This window comes from Hyla sarda, chromosome 3 (assembly GCF_029499605.1).
Source record: "Hyla sarda isolate aHylSar1 chromosome 3, aHylSar1.hap1, whole genome shotgun sequence".
NCBI classification, from domain to species: Eukaryota; Metazoa; Chordata; class Amphibia; order Anura; family Hylidae; genus Hyla; species Hyla sarda.
In genome coordinates this window covers 428362834-428386453 of record NC_079191.1, presented here as the reverse complement: position 1 = coordinate 428386453, position 23620 = coordinate 428362834, and the positions used below count along the sequence as shown (strand labels likewise).

Here is a 23620-nt window from a genome sequence, read left to right as displayed (position 1 = left end):
CAAACAATGATTTTTGTGGTGAGGACGTAGAAGAGGTTTTCTTCTGATGACTCTTAAAGTATCTCTTTATAGTGGAATAGTGGACCACAACCCCAGTGTCTGCCAGATATTTTTGGAGGGATTGTGCAGTCAAATGTGGGTTTTGAATTGTTTTTTTCTCACAATCCTGCGCGCTGTTGTGTCTGATATTTTTCTTGGTCTTACAGATCTTGATTTAACTTCCACTATTCCTGATGACTGCCATTTCTTAATTACATTCCGGACAGAGGATATTGACATCTGAAAATGTTTTGCTATCTTCTTATAGCCTTCTCCAGCTTTGTGAGCGTCAACTATTTTCAGTTTCAGATTTCTAGACAACTGCTTAGAAGAACCCATGGTGCTGATTGTTGGGGCAAGGTCAGATGAGTCTGGGCATTTAAAACCTTTGAGATTGACATCACCTGGTCTTCCCAGACGATGATTGAGAACAATCCATGACACTGGCAGGTCTCAGCTTTGCAAAAGGGGGCAGTGCGTGCTATAAACTCTGCAGGGTGCCCAAACTTTAGCAGACGCCATTTTTTAGTTTTCTGTTATTTTGAAAGTGTAAATGATGGAAATAAAATCTAACTTTTGTTGACATATTATAAGAATGTCTAATCTGTAATTTGATGCCTTTTGGAGATTTTTCCATCTTTCCTTGGCTTCTTTATGCACATTAATACAAATTATTACTTGGGGTGCCCAAACTTTTGATCCCCACTGTATATATATATATATATATATATATATATATATATGAGATTTATCAAAACCTGCGCAAAGGAAAAGTTGCCCATAACAACCAATCAGATCGCTACTTTAATTTTTCAGAGGCCTTGTTAAAAATGAAAGAAGTGATCTGATTGGTTGCTACTGGGCAACTTTCCTCTACACAACCTTTTTCCGTCTCCAATGTAGACTCTGATGTCCCCTTGTGTACCCTGCAGTGACACTTACCATGGACTAAACCTGTATATCCAGCAGGCTTTAATCTGGAGCCTAAACACTGACATCTATGAGGCCGTAAGGCTGGGTTCACACTGTGGAATTTCTGGGCAGAATTTCTGCCGGAGATCAAGCCGGCGGCACTAGGACCGCACGGACTGCATTGCCGTCCCCACAGATGTCAATGCATTTCTGAGCAGATTTCCCAAAAGATCCACCCAGAAATCCATTGCAGTCTATGGGGACGCAATGCAGTCTGCTCGGTCCTAGCGCCACCGGCTCGATCTCTAGCAGAAATTCTGCAGTGTCAACCCAGCCTAAATCGAGAACCTGTAAGTCAAAATAAAAGAAACTACTCCACCTCAGAAGACATGTCCGTGGTGACCCGGTATCTTCAGACTGCTGTGTTTTTATTTGCAAAGTGACAAGAGCATAACTGAGCCGGAGACTTCATGGTTTGGCTGCGAAGGGTTTGTGGGGGGGGGGGGGGGGGGGGAAGGCACATATGTAGTTACAGGTACATGTGGACTATATCAGGGTCTCCACCACTGGATCTACAGGAAAGGAACCATAGAAGGATTCCTGTATCTGTCTTGAAGAGTCGAGAAGGGAAAGAACGAGGTCGGTTTTTCAGACAGATCCTTATTGCCGTTTTTTTTCCCCCCATCAACGTAAGGAGAACGTCACAGTCACTACATAAGTTCCTTAGTGAAATGCAAGTAGAAAACGATTCCTTGTTGCGTTGGGTGTTGGGCATGCGTTCCGTCACCGTCTACCCCTTCAGCTTTGGAATCCATAAAGTTCATTGAGGTCCAACATCTCGGCCCATGTCCCGTATTATTGCCGATTTAATGGAAGAAATAGTTACCAAAATATCTGAGCTCAGTTTAGGAGAAATCAACAAGACAAGAAAATGAAAGTGAGTGTAAAGGTAAAGTCTATAGTACGGTCCTTATGTCTCCACCTCCTCTTCGTCGTCCATCAGTGGGATTTCTGGAAGGAAGAAAATACACATTGTTATTATGAATGACATGGGGGTCGGGGTTGGATCTCACCGATCAGAAGTTTTAGTTGTAGAGATCAAACATTTTTTTGGGCAGAAATCTAAATAAACACAAATGCACATGCGAGGCGACAGACTGCGCCCTACACGGCAGCATGCAAGTCACAAGCGGTGTACACAGTGGTCCCTCAACATACGATGGTAATCCGTTCCAAATGGACCATCGTTTGTTGAAACCATCGTATGTGCAGGGATCCGTGCAATGTAAAGTATAGGGCAGTGGTCTACAACCTGCGGACCTCCAGATGTTGCAAAACTACAACACCCAGCATGCCCGGACAGCCGTTGGCTGTCCGGGCATGCTGGGAGTTGTAGTTTTGCAACATCTGGAGGTCCGCAGGTTGAAGACCACTGGTATTGGAGGTTACACTCACCTGTCCCCGCCGCTCTGGACCGTCACCGCTTGTCACCGCTGCCCTGGATGTCGCCGTCCATCGCTGTCGCCGCGTCCCCGGGGTGTCCCCGCCGCTCCAGCAAGGCCTCTGCTTCCCCGGCATCCGCACTCTCCGTCGCTGCCATCACGTCACTACGCACGCCGCTCCTATTGGATGACGGGACGGCGTGCGCAGCGACGTGATGATGACGATGGAGAGCGACGGCGATGGAGGGGATCCCGAAGAGGATGCGCCGGAGCCCCGAGGACAGGTAAGTGATCGTCAGCGGACCACACGGGGCACCGTAAGCGGCTATCCGGTGGCAGCTGAAGCAGTCTGCGCTGCCGGATAGACGTTTATGCGATGGCCCCGACATACAAAAGCATCGTATGTTGATGCTGCCTTCAACATGCGATGGCCACTGAGAGTGATCGTATGCTGAAATGATCGTATGTCGGGGCCATCGTAGGTCGAGGGGTCACTGTATATTCCAGCCCACTGCCAGGAGGAGCAACATGATTGGTTATCGATGTAAATTGTTAACCATAAAGGCCATCTGCGGACGAAAACAACTTATCCCCTATCAGCAGGTAAGTGTTTGATCGCTGGGAGTCCGAACCGGGGCCACGGCTCTCCTGGGCAGGAAGCATGCTGACAGCAGCATGACGTTGCGGCCGAAACACCTCCTCCATGTAGTTCTATGGGAGAGGCGGCGAGGCAGCGTTCGTGTCTCCCCGCCTCTCCCATAGAACTGTATGGAGAGGGGGCGTACCGTTGACCTCTCTAGGTCGATGCTAAGCGCATTAGCGCTCTCAATGAGCGCTAATGTGGGGGTCCCGTTCAGGAGTTCGCGGGGGTCCCAGCGGTCAGACCCTCCGCGATCAAACACTTATCCCCTATCCTGTGGATAGGGGATAAGTGTTAGAACGCTGCAGTTATCCTTTAAAGGGGTATTCCATGGAAAAACATTTTCTTCATATCAACTGGCTCCAGAAAGTTGAACAGATTTGTAAATGACTTCTATTAAAATGTTTTAATCCTACCAGTACTTATCAGCTGCTGAAGTTGAGTTGTTCTTTTCTGTCTGACCACAGTGCTCTCTGCTGACACCTCTGTCTATCTCAAGAACTTTCCACAGTAGCAGCAAATCCCCATAGCAAACTTCTCCTGCTCTGGACAGTTACTGAGACAGACAGAGGTGTCAGCAGAGAGCACTGTGGACAGACAGAAAATAAATTCAAAAACAAAAGAACTTCCTGGGGAGCTTACAGCAGCTGATAAGTACTGGAAGGATTAAGATTTTTTAATAGAAGTAATTTACAAATCTGTATAACTTTCTGGCACCAGTTGATTTAAAATAAATTGTTTTCCACCAGAGTACCCCTTTAATGCGAATAGGAAATGTGTGATAAATAAATTATTTTAAATATACAGGTTGTAAAACTTTGCTTGGGGGGGAATAAAATATCCATAGAAAAAAAAACGTAAGATGGAGCACTCACCATGCTGCTCAATTCTTCTTTATGTCAAAAACTTAGATAGGGACACAACGGGGAGACAATACAGAGGAGTGGAGAACGTGGTCAGGCAACAGTTTCGCACCAGCAGGTGCTTCGTCCGGCCTCCATTGGAGGTCGGACGAAGCACCTGCTGGTGCGAAACTGTAGCCCAACCCCTTTAATGGTCAGTCATTGATATATCCATCCCAGGGGGGTGCTTCCTCCTGCACAGTGGTGGATATATCTGGTAAGTACCTACTGTATGGAACAGATTGACCGTGCCCAATTGTCCCCCAAGGTGATGTCCCTCTTTAGGGGTTCCTTACCGTCTGCAATGTCAATGCTTGGACTCGTGGTCGCTGTTTCACTGTTCATATTCTGGGTGCCTGGGGTCCTTATGTGTGTCATAGAAGAAGAATGTAACGTATGAGGAAGGTCAGAAGTTTCCAACAAGCTGTCAAAGGTCTCTGACTCCTCACATAAGCTGTCCGTGTTAGGATTACCAGGATACGCAGGGGGGTGGGATTCCTCAGTGTTAGATGGGCTCCTCTGACCAGCAGAGGACATATAGCCAGGCGGGGTGACATTGACGGCACTGCTGACCGCTTCATCATAGGAAGGTAGCATAACCAAGACACCATCCACAACCACAAAGTCCGGTTCCGCCGAGCTGTCCTGGGGACTTCTAAAGGGAGGAATGAAACAGTTTGGTTAAATCAATTCTAAGTCTGTAATGCTATCTATCTATTCACTTAAAGGGGTGCTCCGGGGAAGTTAAAAAAAAAAATGCCCCAAAGCCACCACAATACCTCTTTTGTGTCCCTTGTAGTTAGCCATGTGGTTTTGGCAGCTCCTGTGGCCCCTGTTGTCTCCCGAATATTATTTTCCCTTGCAACTACAACTCCCAGCAGTCAGTGGGGCTCTGTGTAATGGCTGCCAGCCAATTGCTCTTACTATCTGTGTGCATGCTGAGTTGTTGTAAACACATAGTGAGCAGAACACACTGTACATGTCTTTTCTTTCAAACTACCCTTCCCCTCAGCAATAAATCATGCTATCCTCTGAATGGCAGCAGTCAGTGATTACATCTACAGCAGGAAAGAGCATGGTTATGTGCTGAGAAGACTTCTCTGCCGGCAAAATCCCTAGAGGGGGAGGGAGGAAAAGTGTGGCTGTGAAGACAGAAATCACGTGGAGTTTGTCTTCCAGGAGGGTGGGGGCTGCTCTCAATGAGGGTTTTGCACAGAGACCAGGTGGATCTGATTATTATGTCTTTCTCTTGCTCCCTGCATGTAAGTGAAAGCTGAAAGAGAGAAACTGCTCTATATAGCTAATAAATGATATTTAGACAAATAAATAGGTTGGTGAAAGGGAAAGGATGGGCTATGGGTTAAATTCCCCAGAGTGCCCCTTTAAATCTATCTATGTATTTATCTATTTCATACCTATCTATCCATCTATCTGTAGTGATCAACCAAGAGAGAAAGCATGAGCTGCAGCTGGGGAAAGAGCAACTGGGAGCAGTGGTTCCATAGCTCTGCTGCACGGACGGCATCAAGAGGCCTAAGCTCTCCCCGGGGCAAACCCTATGTGCCTGTGTTTGGCCTGATGGAATGCAGGGGTCCCATGAGGGTCAAGTAGAGGCGCAATGGGTCTTTTTTCAAGGCCCAATTGTTCCAATTTAAAGGCACAGTCTTTTGGTGATGGTAGCGAAAAGGTTATCCGTCACATGTTGGTAAACATGGATTTGTCTGGCTGCAACTTATAGTTCTCTAGTCCCTTAGCCTCTACCCTGATTTATCGTAAGTCACTGGTTGGCTTCCATTGAAGTAACAGAAAAAGTATTTCCTCACATTGTACTACAATTCCCATATGCGACATGCAGGTCCTCTGAAGTGGTAGCTGGGCAGCTACTGCTCTCTAGATCCGGCTGGAGGCCCAAAAAGATCCTAGACTCTGACCGTCTGCTCAACATGCTGAGTCAGCACACTCAGCCTGATTGGCAGACCCTCTCCCTGCTATTGTTTGGCACCATCCACAATGTGCCGCAGCTCATTAGATTCTGTACAGACCCTGAACCACTAGGGGGAGCTAACATAACGTCAAGATAAACTAAGAAAAGACTCCATATCAATGAACTGCCTATCGTACCATTCAGTGCTTTACGGTCTGTTCCCTGGGACCCACAACATGGAGGCCATCCAGGAGGCCTACCACCTTATGAACTGTTTTAAAGGGGTACTCCGGTGGAAACCTTTTAATTTTTTTTAATCAACTGGTGCCAAAAAGTTAAGCAGATTTGTAAATTACTTCTGTTAAAAAAAATCTTAATTCTTCCAGTACTTATTAGCTGCTGAATACTACAGAGGAAATTCTTTTCTTTTTGGAACACAGTGCTCTCTGCTGACATCACGAGCACAGTGCTCTCTGCTGACGTCTCAGTCCATTTTAGGAACTGTCCAGATGAGCATATGTTTTCTATGGGGATTTTCTCCTACTCTGGACAGTTCCTAAAATGAACAGAGATGTCAGCAGAGAGCACTGTGCTTGTGATGTCAGCAGAGAGCTCTGTGTTCCAAAAAGAAAAGAATTTCCTCTGTAGTATTCAGCAGCTAATAAGTACTGGAAGGATTATGATTTTTTAATAGAAGTCATTTACAAATCTGTTTAACTTTCTGGCACCAGTTAAGAAAATAATTTCCTCTGTAGTATTCAGCAGCTAATAAGTACTGGAAGGATTATGATTTTTTTAATAGAAGTAATTTACAAATCTGTTTAACTTTCTGGCACCAGTTAATAAAAAAAAAAAACTTTTCCACCGGAGTACCCCTTTAGGCACGCTGTTTGGCTTTCCAGAAATCGCCTCGGTCATCAACAGGGAGAACATGTCCGTTCGGGACTGCCGCAGGTTCATCCACAGCCTGCTGAGAGATTACGCCATCTTGGAAAGCCGATGAAGAAGAGGAGTGAAGACCCCTCTCCTCCCCCATGTCCCCCTGAAGTTATCTCCCAGAAGTTTTGGCCCTGTGATCCACCCCCTCCCTACCCCCACATAGTCGCCCACGCCCCCATTCCCCCGCCCCATAGGTCCACGCCCCTTCCCCGACGAGAGATTGTATTGTTTGGTTATGTCTATTTCTTGTGCTTTTCTCTTCCAGGATTGAGCGGAATGTTAGGGTAGCATGCAGTGCGATGTATAGCTTATTGTACTGTGTCTTGTACTGTCATGTTTGTGTGATTGTCATTTACTGTTTGACTTGTAAAGACTGAACGATCAATAAAGCTCTTTCAATAACGAGTCAAACTAAGAAAAGTAAAAAAAAAAGTCAATAGAACCTATTGCATCATGGGATTTTGTGGAGGCGGGCACACACCTCGGGAGGAAATGGGTCTTGAACTTGGTCTGGAAACTTTTGGCGATGATAACCAAGAGGAGGACCAGGAGGACGCTGCTCGCTGTGAACGCCACGATCTTCCACGTGGTCAGCATCGTCTCTTGGCTGTTCGGCCAGGATTTTTCTACTCGAAAAACAACAAAGGAACGATAATTAGAATATGGATATAGACATAAGGGGGGATTCAGCAAAACCTGTCCAGAGGAGACGTTGCTGAGTTGCCCATAGCAACCAATCAGATCGCTTCTTTCATTTTTAAAGAGGCCTTTTCAAAAATGAAAGAAGCGATCTGATTGGTTGCTATGGGCAACTCAGCAATGTCTCCTCTGGACGGGTTTTAATAAATCTCCCCCTTATATCTATATCCGTATTCTATTAGAACTACATATGTGTCAGGAGACACTAGAGGTTGAAAGCCACATCCTAATACATTGCGACATTCATGAAGGCCTATAAGACAGTGTTTCCCAACCAGGGTGCCTCCAGCTGTTGCAAAACTACAACTCCCAGCATGCCCGGACAGCCGAAGGGAGTTGTAGTTTTGCAACAGCTGGAGGCACCCTGGTTGGGAAACACTTCTCTATGGTTACAGGCTACAGATACAGTCGTCAGATACTGAAGTCGATCGGCCTCCCTACTGTCTTCGATCGGCCTCCCTACTGTCTTAAAGGGGTACTCCGGAGGAATTTTTCTTCTTCAAATCAACAGGTACCAGAAAGTTAAAGGGGTACTCCGCCCCTAGACATCTTATCCCCTATCCAAAGGATAGGGGATAAGATGTCAGATCGCCAGGGTCCCGCTGCTGGGGACTCCCGGGATGTTGGCTGTGGCACCGCGCTATCATTACTGCACAGAGCAGACTCGCTCCGTGCGTAATGACCAGCTATACAGGGGCCGGAGCATTGTGACGTCACGGCTCCGCCCCCTCGTGATGTAAGGCCCGCCCCCTCAATACAAGTCTATGGGAGGGGGTGTGGTGGCCATCACGCCCCCTCTCATAGACTTGTATTGAGGGGGCGGGCCATTACATCAGGAGGGGGCGGAGCCTTGATGTAACGATGCTCCGGCCCCTGTATTGGCCGTCATTACGCACGGAGCGAGTCTGCTCTGTGCAGTAATGATAGCGGGGTGCCGCAGCCGAGATCCCGGGGGTCCCCAGCAGCGGGACCCTGGAGATCTGACATCTTATCCCCTATCCTTTGGATAGGGCATAAGATGTCTAGTGGTGGAGTACCCCTTTAAACAGATTTGTAAATTACTTCTATATAAAAGTCTCAATCCTTCCAGTACTTATCAGCTGCTGTATGCTCCACAGGAAGTTGTGCAGTTCTTTCCAGTCTGACCACAGTGCTCTCTGCTGACACCTCTGTCCATGTCAGGAACTGTCCAGAGCAGGAGAGGTTTGCTCTGGGGATTTGTTCCTGCTCTGGACAGTTCCTGACATGGACAGAGGTGGCAGCAGAGAGCACTGTGGTCAGACTGGAAAGAACATATAGCAGCTGATAAGTACTGGAAGGATTAAGATTTATTATACAGAAATAATTTACAAATCTGTATAACTTTCTGGCACCAGTTGGTTTAAAAAAAAAAAAAATTCTCCTATGGAGTACCCCTATAAGGATAGGAGGAAGTGGTGTAACATGACTGCAGGATCAGACTACACAGGGTGTCTGTTGGTAGTCTGTTACCATGGAGAAATATGGAAAGAACTCCAGCTCAGGTGCAGATCAAATCAGTATAGCTTTATTTCACATCACGCCAGAAGCAACAGGTAACAGGTCGGAAGTGACGCGTTTCGGCCAGGTGCTGGCCTTAGTCATACCAGGTATAACTAAGGCCAGCACCTGGCCGAAACGCGTCACTTCCGACCTGTTACCTGTTGCTTCTGGAGTGATGTGAAATAAAGCTATACTGATTTGATCTGCACCTGAGCTGGAGTTCTTTCCATATTTCTTATTGCTTATGAGCGCAAGTCCGCACTTTCTCCGTGCTCGACATCCGGACCAGGGGTGAGCTGGCTTCGTTTCTACATCTGTTACCATGGAGATACAGGAAGTTTTAGTTTTGGAAGCACCCTGGTTGGGAAACATGGCTATAAGAGAAAGCATCCTATAGATCTGACATAACTTTTACCACAACTTACCCATCTTCTCACAGTAGAGCGGAGATGATGGGAACCACTCTCCAGACTGGCAGGTGAAGTACTTGTAATCGTTGGAAAGGACGTACCCGGGGTCACAGTAGAACTCAATCACGGTCCCGTGTATGTACCGCTCACAGGGCTGAGGGTGACAAATGTAGTCTCCATGGGCCACCATCGGGGGAAGGGGGCATACTGAAAGAGAAGAGGAACAGGTATGACATAAACCAATGGCCTATACACCCTGACAAAATGTCTCCATGCTTCAAACCCAACCTTTAGATTAGATTTTAGGATTCCCCCGCCATATAGAAGGTAGTGGGTGTATGCTTTACCTGCCCCCAATAAATTGACCCTAATACAATATGGTGGTAAAAAGTTTCATTACTCATCTAGGCTTCTACCAGGGGCAGGGGAAGCAGTTGCGCCGGGCCCTGGTGCCTAACCCCTTCATGACCCAGCAATATTTTTTTTCTGGCTCACACTTTTTTCCTAAATTCCTTCTAAGACCCATAACTTTTTTATTTTTCGACTGACCAAATTGTAAGTAGGGCTTATTTTCTGCAAGTTGTACTTTCCACTGATACATTGTATGATTAAAAAAAAAGTGTATTACGAAGCCAGAAAAAAATTTTTTGCAGGGCAAAATTGAAGAAAAATATGGAATTGCGCAATTTTGTTGGGCAATAATTTATAGGGGTTGAAAATACAGTAAATCTGACATGTTATCTTTATTATATGGGTCAGTACGATTCCAATGATACCAGACTTGAATAACTTTTTTTTGTGTTAAAAAAAAAAAAAAAAACTTTGTTCATTACCATGTTCTCACTCCTATAACTTCTTTATTTTTCCACCTACCGAGCTGTGTTAGCGTTTGTTTTTTTATGCGCCATGAGCTGTAATTTTTTGGTACTACTTTTGTGTACTTCTGTTTTTTTTGATCACTTTTTATTCTGTTCTTTTGGGATATAATATGACAAAAAATCAGCAAATTTGGAGTTTGGAATTTTTTTTGCTTTTACGCTGTTCACCGCGCAGGATCAGAGACATAATAATTTAATAGTTCGGACAATTACGCAGCGATAACAAATGTGTGTTTTTGTACAGTAGATAGTGGTGACCCACCGTGTATGGCGGGACCACGGAGTGTAGCGGTGTAGGTGGATGGGGCCAGATGGTATTAACCCCCAGGGCAAGGTGTTGTTAACCCCTAATGTTCGTGACGCCAGAGTGGTTTTTGGGTACCAGAACCACACAAACGGTTTCTCTGCTATTCCAATGGCTAGGTAGTGAAAGGAGAGTCCACAACCAGTTATGGTTTAACGGAGGCTTTACTGAGTTTAAGACCGATGGTTTTATCTTCACAGCTCGGCCAGATTCCCAGAGAGGTGGCCAGGACCTCAGAAGACCTCGCAGTTTGCTGGGACCAATTAGACTTATAATAGAGTTTAGATAATTCTCTTGAGGCTTGACCTTAGACTGGACTTGACTACTTGTAGTGACAGCAGACATAGACTTTTGACTTACTGGAATGACTGTAGCTTTGCGGCCTTCCAGGTGCTGGACACTTGCACTGAGATCTCTGGTGTTTGCTGTTCTCAGTAAAGAAGCACAAGTGCTAAGAGAGAGAATTGTAATGGCCGGCCCCCTTATATAGAGGGGGCTGAGCCAAAGCCCATTGGTCAAGCTGCGGGTCATAGGTTAAGCTGGTGCCCTCTGGGTAACATGTTACAACATAGACATAACATTTGACATCTCACAGGTCCTTTAGACATCTCACAGGTCCTTTATACTAGCTATACATTAGGACACTGACTATCCATAAAAAAATATATCAGTACAGTAACAGCAGGGGAGACACTGCAGGAGAGCCCCCAGGTCACTGAGGGACTCAACCTGACAGGGACTAAGTGTAGTACAGAACCATGTTCTGTACTGGGACATAACAGTTTTATTAAAAAAATGAGAGGAGAGGGATTTTATTATATAAAACATTTTTTTTTACTTTTTTACACACTTTTTCTCGAGCATACAGCAACTGATAAGTACTGGAAGGATTAAGATTTTTAAATAGAAGTAATTTACAAATCTGTATAACTTTCTGGCAGCAGTTGATTTATGAAAAATAGTTTTCCACCAGAGTACCCCTTTAAAAAATCACAGATCCAGGGAAGACGCCAAGGACAAGGTCAGGCATCGGGCTTCCCTAGCAACCCATAGGGATATTGGACCACTAGACACCAGGGAACAGCAGCATTTAATGCTTAAATCCCATGATCTGTTTAGATCACGGTATTTAACCAGTTAAATGAGAGACATCGGAGCGATCTCCGATGTCTGTCATTACCGGCAGATGTCAGCTGCTGATAGCATCTCCCGACCTGTGGGCCCGCGTCATGTCCGATCACCAGATCCATGACGTACATGTATCTCGTGGGTCGGGAAGGGGCTAAAGAGGCCCCGAATCACATCTGTCCCAGTATTATGAATGGCACACGGGGCCCTGTTGCAGATTTTACATAGGGGCCCAGAAGTTCCAAGTTATGCCTTTGGTTTCTGTCATTCTATATTCATGGGTTCTTTGGCAGAAAGGGGTTAATGTGCAGACGGTAGATGTTGTCGTTCACGATACTAGAAAGTGTTGTAATGATTTATATATTTCCCCTACAGTTCAGCACGTCCCACAACCAGATGGTGAAGACTTAGTAGAATGCAGCGCCATCTGGTGCCTCGGAGGTGGTGGGGCAGGGATGGAATGAACATTGTGTTACCAGAACAGTGCTTGGTATCCTGGTACCGTATTTCATACGTTACCTTGTGGTGAGGTCCCAGAAGACAGAGTCCCTAGGAACAGTGGGGGTCCTCTACCTTAGCTAGCCCCTCGTCACCCCATAGTTAGTAGTGTTGAGCGGCATAGGCCATATTCGAATTCGCGAATATATGGACGAATATCCGTCATATATTCGCGAATATTCGCATATTCGTAATATTCTCGTTTTATTTTCGCATATGTTAAAAATTCGCATATGCGTAAATTAACATATGTGAAAATTAGCACATGCGAAATTAGCATAAGCGAAAATTCAGTAAATGACATGTGTACTGATGTAATGGCATGCAACCCTATGCAGATGTCAAAAATAGTAAAAACGGATAATTAATACTAAATGGCACTGGCTAGACTGAGCAACCCAACACAACACCTATACCCATGGTGTAAAAATGCAAGGAAAGGAAAATAAAAATATGTTGGAGCTCAAAAGTCTATAGATATTGGGATAATAATTTATTTAATATGTATAAAATAACATAAATAGGTGGTTCACAGGGCCCTTAAAATAGCCACAAATAAAATCCCATGAATATGGCACGATGTAGATATTAAATATAGGCAATACATAGAATACCACCAATCATAGCCACTATTTAGTGGGATTAGATACAATAGTCTATGAGAGCTGAGCTGGTCTTATACGGAATGACTGGAGTAACTTCTATGATTCCACAATAAAGTGCATGACTCCAGATAATTGTATTATATCCAAGTAAATGTCTGTAACAGTTCCAGGCTTGGAAAGGAGGTGCAATGAGAGTCTATATATGTCTTATCCTTATATCGCACAGATAAATATCCAAACAGACAAGGTGTTGTACAGGGCGATATCTGCCCGATAACTAGTGGCTATAATTGGTGGTATTCTACGTATTGTCACGCCCCCTCCATAGGCTTGCATTGAGGGGGCGGAGCCGTGACATCACTATGCTCCGTCCATGTGATCGCTAGTAATCAGGCCCGAAGCGAGCACGCTCCGGGGCTGATTCTAACGAGGTGCGGTGTGGAAGATCACGGGGATCCCCCGCAGTCAGGTATCTTATCCCCTATCCTTTGTATAGGAGATAAGATGTCTTAGCGCCGGAGTACCCCTTTAATACCTACACAGTGAAATATTCATGTGATTTTATTTGTGGCTATTTTAACCCCTTCATGACCCAGCCCATTTTCACCTTCATGACCTGGGCATTTTTTGAAAATCTGACCACTGTCACTTTAAACATTAATAACTTTGGAATGCTTTTACTTATCATTCTGATTACGAGATTGTTTTTTCGTGACATATTCTACTTTATTTTATCGGTAAAATTTCACTGATATTTGTATCCTTTCTTGGTAAAAAATCTAAAAATTTCATGAAAATTTTGAAAATTTAGCATTTTTCTAACTTTGAAAGTCTCTGCTTGAAAGGAAAATGGATATTCCAAATAAATTACATATTGATTCACATATACAATATGTCTACTTTGTGTTTGCATTAAAAAATTGACAAGTTTTTACTTTTGGAAGACACCAGAGGGCTTCAAAGTTCCGCAGCAATTTTCCAATTTTTCTCAAGATTTTCAAAATCGTAATTTTTCAGGGACCAGTTCAGGTTGGAAGTGGATTTTAAGGATCTTCATATTAGAAATACCCCATAAATGACCCCATTATAAAAACTGCACCCCCCAAAGTATTCAAAATGACATTCAGTAAGTGTTTTAACCCTTTAGGTGTTTCACAGGAATAGCAGCAAAGTGAAGGAGAAAATTCTAAATCTTCATTTTTTACACTCGCATTTTCTTGTAGACCCAATTTTTTAATTTTTACAAGGGGTAAAAGGAGAGAAATCACCCTAAAATTTGTAACCCAATTTCTCTCGAGTAAGGAAATACCTCATATGCGTATGTAAAGTGTTCGGCGGGCGCAGTAGAGGGCTCAGAAGGGAAGGAGCGACAATGGGATTTTGGAGAGTGAGTTTTTCTGAAAGGGTTTTTGGGGGGCATGTCCCATTTAGGAAGCCCCTATGGTGCCAGAACAGTGGACCCCCCCACATGTGACCCCATTTTGGAAACTATACCCCTCATGGAATGTAATAAGGGGTGCAGTGAGCATTTACACCCCACTGGCGTTTGACAGATATTTGAAACGGTGGACTGTGCAAATCAAAAATTTTATTTTTCATTTTCACAGACCACTGTTCCAAAAATCTGTCATACACCAGTGGGGTGTAAATGCTCACTGCACCCCTTATTAGATTCCGTGAGGGGTGTAGTTTCCAAAATGGGGTCACATATGGATATTTATTGTTTTGCGTTTGTCAGAACTGCTGTAACCATCAGCCACCCCTGTGCAAATCGCCTCAAATGTACATGGTGCACTCTCCCTTCTGGGCCTTGTTGTGCGCCCTCAGAACACTTTACGCCCACTTATGGGGTATCTCCGTACTCAGGAGAAATTACGTTACAAATTTAGAGGGTCTTTTTTCCCTTTTACCTCTTGTGAAAATGAAAAGTATAGGGCAACACCAGCATGTCAGTGTAAAAAATTTATTTTTTTACACTAACATGCTGGTGTAGACCCCAACTTCACCTTTTCATAAGGGGTTAAAGAAGAAAAAGCCCCCCAAAATTTGTAAGGCAATTTCTCCCGAGTACGGCGATACCCCATATGTGTCCCAAAACTGTTGCCCTGAAATACGACAGGGCTCCAAAGTGAGAGAGCGCCATGCGCATTTGAGGCCTGAATTAGGGATTTGCATAGGGGTGGACATAGGGGTATTCTACGCCAGTGATTCCCAAACAGGGTGCCTCCAGCTGTTGCAAAACTCCCAGCATGCCTGGACAGTCAATGGCTGTCCGGCAATACTGGGAGTTATTATTTTGCAACAGCTGGAGGCTCCGTTTTGGAAACAGTAGCGTACCAGACGTTTTTCATTTTTTGGGGGGAGGGGGGCTGTGTAGGGGTATGTGTATATGTAGTGTTTTTTACTTTTTATTTTAGGTCAGTGTTAGTTTAGTGTAGTGTTTTTAGGGTACAGTCACATGGGCAGAGGTTCACAGCAAGTTTGCCGCTGGAAGTTTGAGCTGCAGCGCAAAATTTGCGCCATCTCAAACTTGCAGCACTCACTGTAAACCTCCGCCCATGTGAGTGTACCCTGTACATTCACATTGGGGGGAGGGGGCAAACATCCAGCTGTTGCAAACTCCGAGCATGCCCTTTGGCTGTCCGTGCATGCTGGGAGTTGTAGTTTTGCAACAGCTGGAGGAACACTGGTTTGGAAACACTAAGTTAAGTAATAAACTTTCAAGTGTTTTGCAACCAAACTTAGTGTTTCCAAACCAGTGTGCCTCCAGCTGTTGCAAAACTACAACTCCCAGCATGCATGGTCTGTCAGTGCATGCTGGGAGTTATAGTTTTGCAACAATTGCAACAGCTGGAGGCACTGAGGTAGGAAACGGACAATGTTTCCCAACTAGTGTGCCTCCAGATGTTGCAAAACTACAACTCCCAGCATGCCCAGACTGCCAAGGCATGCTGGAAGTTGTAGTTCGGCAATATCTGAAGGATCAGATGTTGCCGAACTACAACTTCCAGCATGCTTGGGCAGTCTGGGCATGCTGGGAGTTGTAGTTTTGCAACATCTGGAGGTCCACAGTTTGGAGACCACTGTATAATGGTCTCCAATCTGTGCTCTTCCAGATGTTAGAGAACTACAACTCCCAGCATGCCTGGACAGACTGAGCATGCTGAGATTTGTAGTTTTGCAACATCTGGAAGAGCACAGATTGGAGACCATTATACAGTGGTCTCCAAACTGTGGACCTCCAGATGTTGCAAAACTACAACTCCCAGCATGCCCAGAAAGCCAAAGGCTTTCTGGGCATGCTGGGAGTTGCAGTTTTGAAACTCTCAGAGGCAGCAGTGAGATCGCTTTACGGCGATCTCACTGCTGCCAATGAAGATGCCGCCCTGCTGCCGGAAACTCACCTCCGGGACGCAGCGCAGCCGGGACCGCACGGAGGACGCCGGGACCGCACGGAGGACGCCGGGACCGCTCGGGACACAACTCCGGCGGGTAAGTGACGCCGGGGGACGGGACAGGGACACTTAGCAGAGCGGTGTGTGTCCCGATCCCCGTGATCGGGACTTACACACCGCGCTGCTAAGTATTCTGATAGCGAAACGCTGCTATCAGCTAGTCAGATTTGACCAGCTGATAGCAGCGATCGCTGGGGGGGGTGGGGGATGAAACCCCCCGTGGTCGCACGGTAAGATGGCTGGCTATCAGTGATAGCCACCATCTTTCCGTGCGCTGCGGGATGCCGCGAGTAGCGGCAGTAATGTCCATGACGTACCTGTATGTCATGGGTCGGGAACACCTTGCCACCCATGACGTACAGGTATGTCATAGGTCGGGAAGGGGTTAAAGGGGTACTCCCGTGTAAAACTTTTTATTTATTTATTTTTTTTTAAATCCACTGGAGCCAGAAAGTTAAACAGAGTGGTAAATCACTTCTATTAAAAAATCTTAATCCTTCCAGTACTTTTTAGGGGCTGTATACTAAAGAGAAATCCCAAAAAGAAATACATTTCCTCTGATGTCATGACCACAGTGCTCTCTGCTGATCTCTGCTGTCCATTTTAGGAACTGTCCAGAGCAGGAGAAAATCCCCATAGCAAACATATTGTTACGCCGAGCGCTCCGGGTCCCTGCTCCTCCCCGGAGCGCTCGCGGCGTCTCTCTCTCTGCAGCGCCCCGGTCAGACCCGCTGACCGGGAGCGCCGGACTGACACTGCCGGCGGGGATGCGATTCGCATAGCGGGACGCGCCCGCTCGCGAATCGCATCCCAAGTCACTCACCTGTCCCGGCCCCCGGCTGTCATGTCCTGGCGCGCGCGGCTCCGCTCCTTAGGGCGCGCGCGCGCCAGCTCTCTAAGATTTAAAGGGCCAGTGCACCAATGATTGGTGCCTGGCGCAATCAGCCTAATTAGCTTCCACCTGCTCCCTGTCCATATTACCTCACTTCCCCTGCACTTCCTTGCCGGATCTTGTTGCCTTGTGCCAGAGAAAGCGTTTAGTGTTGTCCAAAGCCTGTGTTTCCAGATCTTCTGCTATCCACATTGACTATGAACCTTGCCGCCTGCCCCGACCTTCTGCTACGTCTGACCTCGCCTCTGTCTAGTCCTTCTGTCCCACGTCTTCTCAGCAGTCAGTGAGATTGAGCCGTTGCCGGTGGATACGACCTGGTTGCTACCGCCGCAGCAAGACCATCCCGCTTTGTGGCGGGCTCTGGTGAAAACAAGTAGCATCCCTAGAACTGATCCACCGACACGGTCCATGCCAATCCCTCGCTGACACAGTGGATCCACATCCAGCTAGCCGAATCATAACAGTAGATCCGGCCATGGATCCCGCTGAAGTGCCGCTGCCAAGTCTCGCTGACCTATCCACGGTGGTCGCCCAGCAATTGCAGCAAATTGCCCAACAAGGACAGCAGCTGTCGCAGTTGACCGCCACGTTACAGCAACTTCTGCCACTGCTACAGCAGCAACCATCTCCTCCGCCAGCTCCTGCACCTCCTCCGCAGCGAGTGGCCGCTCCTAGCCTCCGCTTGTCCCTGCCGGACAAATTTGATGGGGACTCCCGACTTTGCCGTGGCTTCTTGTCTCAATGTTCCCTACATATGGAGATGTTGTCGGACCAATTTCCTACAGAACGGTCTAAGGTGGCGTTCGTAGTGAGTCTTCTATCTGGAAAGGCTTTGTCTTGGGCCACACCGCTCTGGGACCGCAATGATCCTGCCACAGCCACTGTCCAGTCCTTCTTCGCTGAAGTCCGTAGTGTCTTCGATGAACCAGCCCGAGCTTCTTCTGCCGAGACTGCCCTGCTGAACCTGGTCCAGGGTAATTCTTCAGTAGGCGAGTACGCCATCCAATTTTGTACTCTCGCTTCCGAATGATCTTGGAATAACGAGGCTCTCTGCGCGACCTTTAAAAAAGGCCTATCCAGTAACATCAAGGATGTGCTGGCTGCACGAGAGAATCCTGCCTACCTGCAAGAACTTATCCATTTGGCCACCCGCATTGACATGCGTTTTTCTGAGAGACACCAGGAGCTCCGCCAGGAAAAAGACCTTGATCTCTGGGCACCTCTCTGACAGTATCCTTTGCAATCTACCCCTGTGCCTCCCACCGAGGAGGCCATGCAAGTGGATTGGTCTCGCCTGACCCATGAAGAGAGGACTCGCCGTAGGGATAAAAATTTATGTCTGTACTGCGCCAGTACCGAACATTTCTTGATGGATTGCACTATTCGTCCTCCACGTCTGGGAAACGCACGCACCCAGCGCACGTGGGTGTGGCGTCTCTTGGTACAAAGTCTGCTTCTCCACGTCTCACTGTGCCCGTGCGGATTTCTCCTTCTGCCAACTCCTCCCTCTCAGCCGTGGCCTTCTTGGACTCTGGTGCTTCTGGAAATTTTATTCTGGACTCTTTGGTGAACAAGTTCTGCATCCCGGTGACCCGTCTCGTCAAGCCGCTCTACATTTCTTCGGTCAATGGAGTCAAGTTGGACTGTACTGTGCGTTACCGCACAGAACCCCTCTTAATGTGCATAGGACCCCATCACGAAAAGATTGAATTGTTCGTCCTTCCCAACTGCACCTCTGAAGTCCTCCTCGGTCTTCCATGGCTCCAGCATCATTCTCCCACCCTTGACTGGACCACCGGGGAGATCAAGAATTGGGGCCCTGCTTGCCGCAAGAAATGCCTCACGTCTCCTCCCAGTCCCGTCAGGCAAGCCTCAGTGCCTCCTCCTACACCTGGTCTCCCAAAGGCCTATCAGGACTATGCTTTGCCTCCTCATAGCCCCCGTCCTGGTAACACTCTGCCCCGTGCCAAGCTTCACCCTCTGCCCTCCCTCCCCATTCCCACTCCTTCTGAACTGCCTGCCTTTGATGAGGAAACCCTACAAACGCTCCCAGTGTCCTCGTCCCACATGAAGCAATTACCGGACAAAAAAAGGGGGAGACCTAAGGGGGGGGGGGTACTGTTACGCCGAGCGCTCCGGGTCCCTGCTCCCGGGAGCGCTGCACTGACGCTGACCGGGAGCGCTGCACTGACACTGCCGGCGGGGATGCGATTCGCATAGCGGGACGCGCCCACTCGCATCCCAAATCACTCACCTGTCCCGGCCCCCGGCTGTCATGTCCTGGCGCGCGCGGCTCCGCTCCTTAGGGCGCGCGCGCCAGCTCTCTAAGATTTAAAGGGCCAGTGCACCAATGATTGGTGCCTGGCCCAATCAGCCTAATTAGCTTCCACCTGCTCCCTGTCCATATTACCTCACTTCCCCTGCACTTCCTTGCCGGATCTTGTTGCCTTGTGCCAGTGAAAGCGTTTAGTGTTGTCCAAACCTGTGTTACCTGATCTCCTGCTATCCACATTGACTACGAACCTTGCCGCCTGCCCCGACCTTCTGCTACGTCTGACCTTGCCTCTGTCTAGTCCTTCTGTCCCACGTCTTCTCAGCAGTCAGCGAGGTTGAGCCGTTGCCGGTGGATACGACCTGGTTGCTACCGCCGCAGCAAGACCATCCCGCTTTGTGGCGGGCTCTGGTGAAAACCAGTAGCATCCCTAGAACCGGTCCACCGACACGGTCCACGCCAATCCCTCGCTGACACAGTGGATCCACATCCAGCTAGCCGAATCATAACACATATGCTGCTCTGGACAGTTCCTATGTGGTCATGACATCAGAGGAAATGCATTTCTTTTTTGGATTTCTCTTTAGTATACAGCCCCTAAAAAGTAATGGAAGGATTAAGATTTTTTAATAGAAGTGTTTTACAAATCTGTTTCACTTTCCGGCACCAGTTGATTAAAAAAAAAAAAATTTCCACGGGAGTACCCCTTTAACCCCCTTAAAGGGGTACTCCCGTGGAAAACTCCCGGTTTCAGAAGGGTCCTGTGAACCATCTATTTTTGTATGTTATTTATATATAATAATCTGGAGCATAATGACAATTCAATAGCGAAAAGAAGGAAAAGAGTCGCACTCACCGCAATCGTGAATCTTCAAGCTTTTAATACATGATACAGCTGGATACATAGACAAAGACATCCGACATCGGGAGAAGGTAGGGAGGGTGCAGGGGAACAACGAGCAAGGAAACAGACTGTTTCACATCTAGTGATGCTTTTTCCTTCTTTTCGCTATTGAATTGACATTGACTGTATGGTGGCTATCTTACTCAGTCCTTTGGTGTTTTAAATTATTTCAATACCCAGCCCTGGGTATACACAACTTTTGTCAATGGAAAGGCTGCTCGAGTTGGTACAATGACGGGACTGGTGATGTTGGTCAGGATACCCTTGGTGTAATGGTACGTACAGAAAACCAGACACAGGAAAATGAGAACCAGGTGCAATACAATTTTATTTGTTCATTTTTAGATGTAAACAGCAATAAAGGTTAATTTCACAAAACGCCCAGGCTGTAAGCACTGCTGCATGGGTTCTCCTTAATGTGCAGAGAAGAGATGTTAGTTGCAGCATATCAATAACTACATAAACTCTGACTAGGATAAAGACTTTCTTGTTTAGGAGTTCTGGACTCAGCAGTCGGGTCTATCCCAGGATGTGAGTTTGGTCCCTACTTAAAGAACAACCTGACTTTTTCCATGACAGAGGATATGTGACTAGTGACCTCTCTAGCGCAGTCCCAGAACTGTGCTCATTGAAGCAGGGTCTTCTCAGGGGTGCGACTGAGGTAACTTGGAGACTTGCGCACAGGATCCATTACTAACAGCTTTGACTTAACTGGCACATCCAGATGGGTATTACCCATAAGCATTCAGTACTGCTAACTGGACCAGGACCTTGAGGCAGCAACTGACTCTTTTTTTGTGTGCTATCAGGCCCTTAATACTTCTCCTGAAAGCTCTTTTTTTTGTTTTGTTCTATCAGGCCCTTTTTTGAAAGCTCCTTTTTTGATTGTAGTGGTTAGTGAACACCCTGTAAACATGGAATAGGCTAGGAGACAGACTTGATCTCTCTCTCTCTCTCTCTCTGGTTCTCAACTTCTGTTTAACTAAAGATATGTGACTAGGGTCTTTTATAGGCCTTAACCTAGCTACACCTGACATGTGATTTTACTCTTAATGGGGGCTTAGTTTTCTAGTGTACCCTCTGCAACACAAGTGTGTGTAGTGCATTAAAGGGGTAGTCCAGGAAACTGAACTTTTTAGACACTTATCCCCTATACACAGGATAGGGCATAAGTGTCTTATCATGGAGAATTCGACCGCTGGGACACCGTAGGATCTCCTGTATTGGGCCCGGCTACTTAGGCATCCTCGGCACACTTCAGCCCCCACCCTTCTGAACGAATGCAAGTGACATCCTGCTCAGCCAATCACCATCTGCACGATGTCCCATCTCAGCTGCTGAGTGCGCTGTCACTTGCGTTCGTCCAGGAAGTTGGGGGACAGAGTAAACCAATGACATGCAAGTTGGCAGGGCACCATAGAGGAGACTGTGTCATTGGCGCACTCTGGCCAGGGAATAAGTGTCTAAAAAGGTTTATTTCCCTGGACTACTCCTTCAACCATTGTTGTTACCTACAGTGACTGCTAAACTGGGCACAATACAATCATACTTAGGAAAAAAAAAGAGATATTTTTAGTGGATATAAAACATAAGTGCACATCCGCCACCTAGGACTACTCCCTGTTATGGGATGTTACAAAAGCAGTAGCTTATTCTTGACCCTATGGCAATATTCCCCAACCTGTGGCTATGCAGCAGTCAAGGCATACTGGGAGTTGTAGTGCAGCAACAGCCGCACAGCCCGCAGGTTCTCCTCCACAGAGAGGACACCATTAACATATTCACAGAATTCATTTACATATAAATATATTTTCGTGTAACTCTTCCATTCAGCAGCCCCCCCCCCTTCTTCCCCTCCCCTAGGGCTGCCTATAGACACAGGACTACAAGTCCCTATAGGGAAATCCAGCCCAGACGATATAATTACAATGATTATATTATGTATGTAAATGATCTGCCATCAACCTCCGGAGAACCAGACGGAAACTGATTCAATAAACCAGCAGAGAGGATTCTGTAAACATTTCCCCAAATAAACTGTTTCGCTATTTTTTCATTTTTCTGCATCACAAGCAAAAAACAATGCGTCTCGCTGTGCGGAAATTATCTCCAGATTAGTAACGGCGCGGCGAGCAGAAACAGTCTCCTGCGGCACATTCCCCTCTGCTGCACTATAATGTGTGCACCGGCCCCATCTCCTCAACACAGAAACCATTTGTTTCCTAATGTGAGACGTGAAGATGTTGACTCCACCTCTAGACATGATGCTGCCCCCACCATGATCACTGTAAGGATGGTATTGGGTAGGTGATGGGCAGTACCTGGTTTCCCCCAGACATGATGCTGCCCCCACCATGATCACTGTAGGGATGGTATTGGGCAGGTGCTGGGCAGTGCCTGGTTTCCTCCAGACATGATGCGGCCCCCACCATGATCCCTGTAGGGATGGTATTTGGCAGGTGATGGGCAGTGCCTGGTTTCCTCCAGACATGATGCTGCCCCCACCATGATCACTGTAGGGATGGTATTGGGCAGGTGAAGGGCAGTACCTGGTTTCCTCCAGACATGATGCTGCCCCCACCATGATCACTGTAGGGAAGGTATTGGGCAGGTGATGGGCAGTGCCTGGTTTCCCCTAGACATGATGCTGCCCCCACCATGATCACTGTAGGGATGGTATTGGGCAAGTGATGGGCAGTGCCTGGACTACCCCAGACATGATGCTGCCCCCACCATGATCACTGTAGGGATGGTATTGGGTAGGTGATGGGCAGTACCTGGTTTCCTCCAGACATGATGCTGCCCCCACCATGATCACTGTAGGGATGGTATTGGGTAGGTAATGGGCAGTGCCTGGTTTCCTCCAGACATGATGCTGCCCCCACCATGATCACTGTATGGATGGTATTGGGCAGGTGATGGGCAGTGCCTGGTTTCCCCCAGACATGATGCTGCCCCCACCATGATCACTGTAGGGATGGTATTGGGCAGGTGATTGGCAGTGCCTGGTTTCCTCCAGACATGATGCTGCCCCCACCATGATCACTGTAGGGATGGTATTGGGCAGGTGATTGGCAGTGCCTGGTTTCCTCCAGACATGCTGCTGCCCCCACCATGATCACTGTAGGGATGGTATTGGGCAGGTGATTGGCAGTGCCTGGTTTCCTCCAGACATGATGCTGTCCCCACCATGATCACTGTAGGGATGGTATTGGGCATGTGATGGGCAGTGCCTGGTTTCCTCCAGACATGATGC

At 47.1% G+C, this 23620-nt stretch overlaps 1 protein-coding gene across 3 annotated transcripts in view; it reads right to left on the bottom strand.

Moving 5' to 3' along the window:
- Positions 1-1631: 1631 nt before the first annotated feature.
- SUSD4 (sushi domain containing 4) overlaps positions 1632-23620 on the bottom strand; it is a 153846-nt gene continuing 131857 nt past the window's right edge. For 2 of the 3 annotated variants that reach the window (XM_056568441.1, XM_056568442.1), the window contains exons 6-9: positions 9444-9635; positions 7280-7427; positions 4232-4590; positions 1632-1962 (exon numbers count right to left, since the gene is read on the bottom strand). In XM_056568441.1, coding sequence (XP_056424416.1) covers positions 1922-1962; positions 4232-4590; positions 7280-7427; positions 9444-9635 — 740 coding nt within the window. In that variant the 3' untranslated portion in view covers positions 1632-1921. The remainder of the gene's footprint in view (positions 1963-4231; positions 4591-7279; positions 7428-9443; positions 9636-23620) is intronic. The other variant, XM_056568443.1, reaches the window with a different exon arrangement.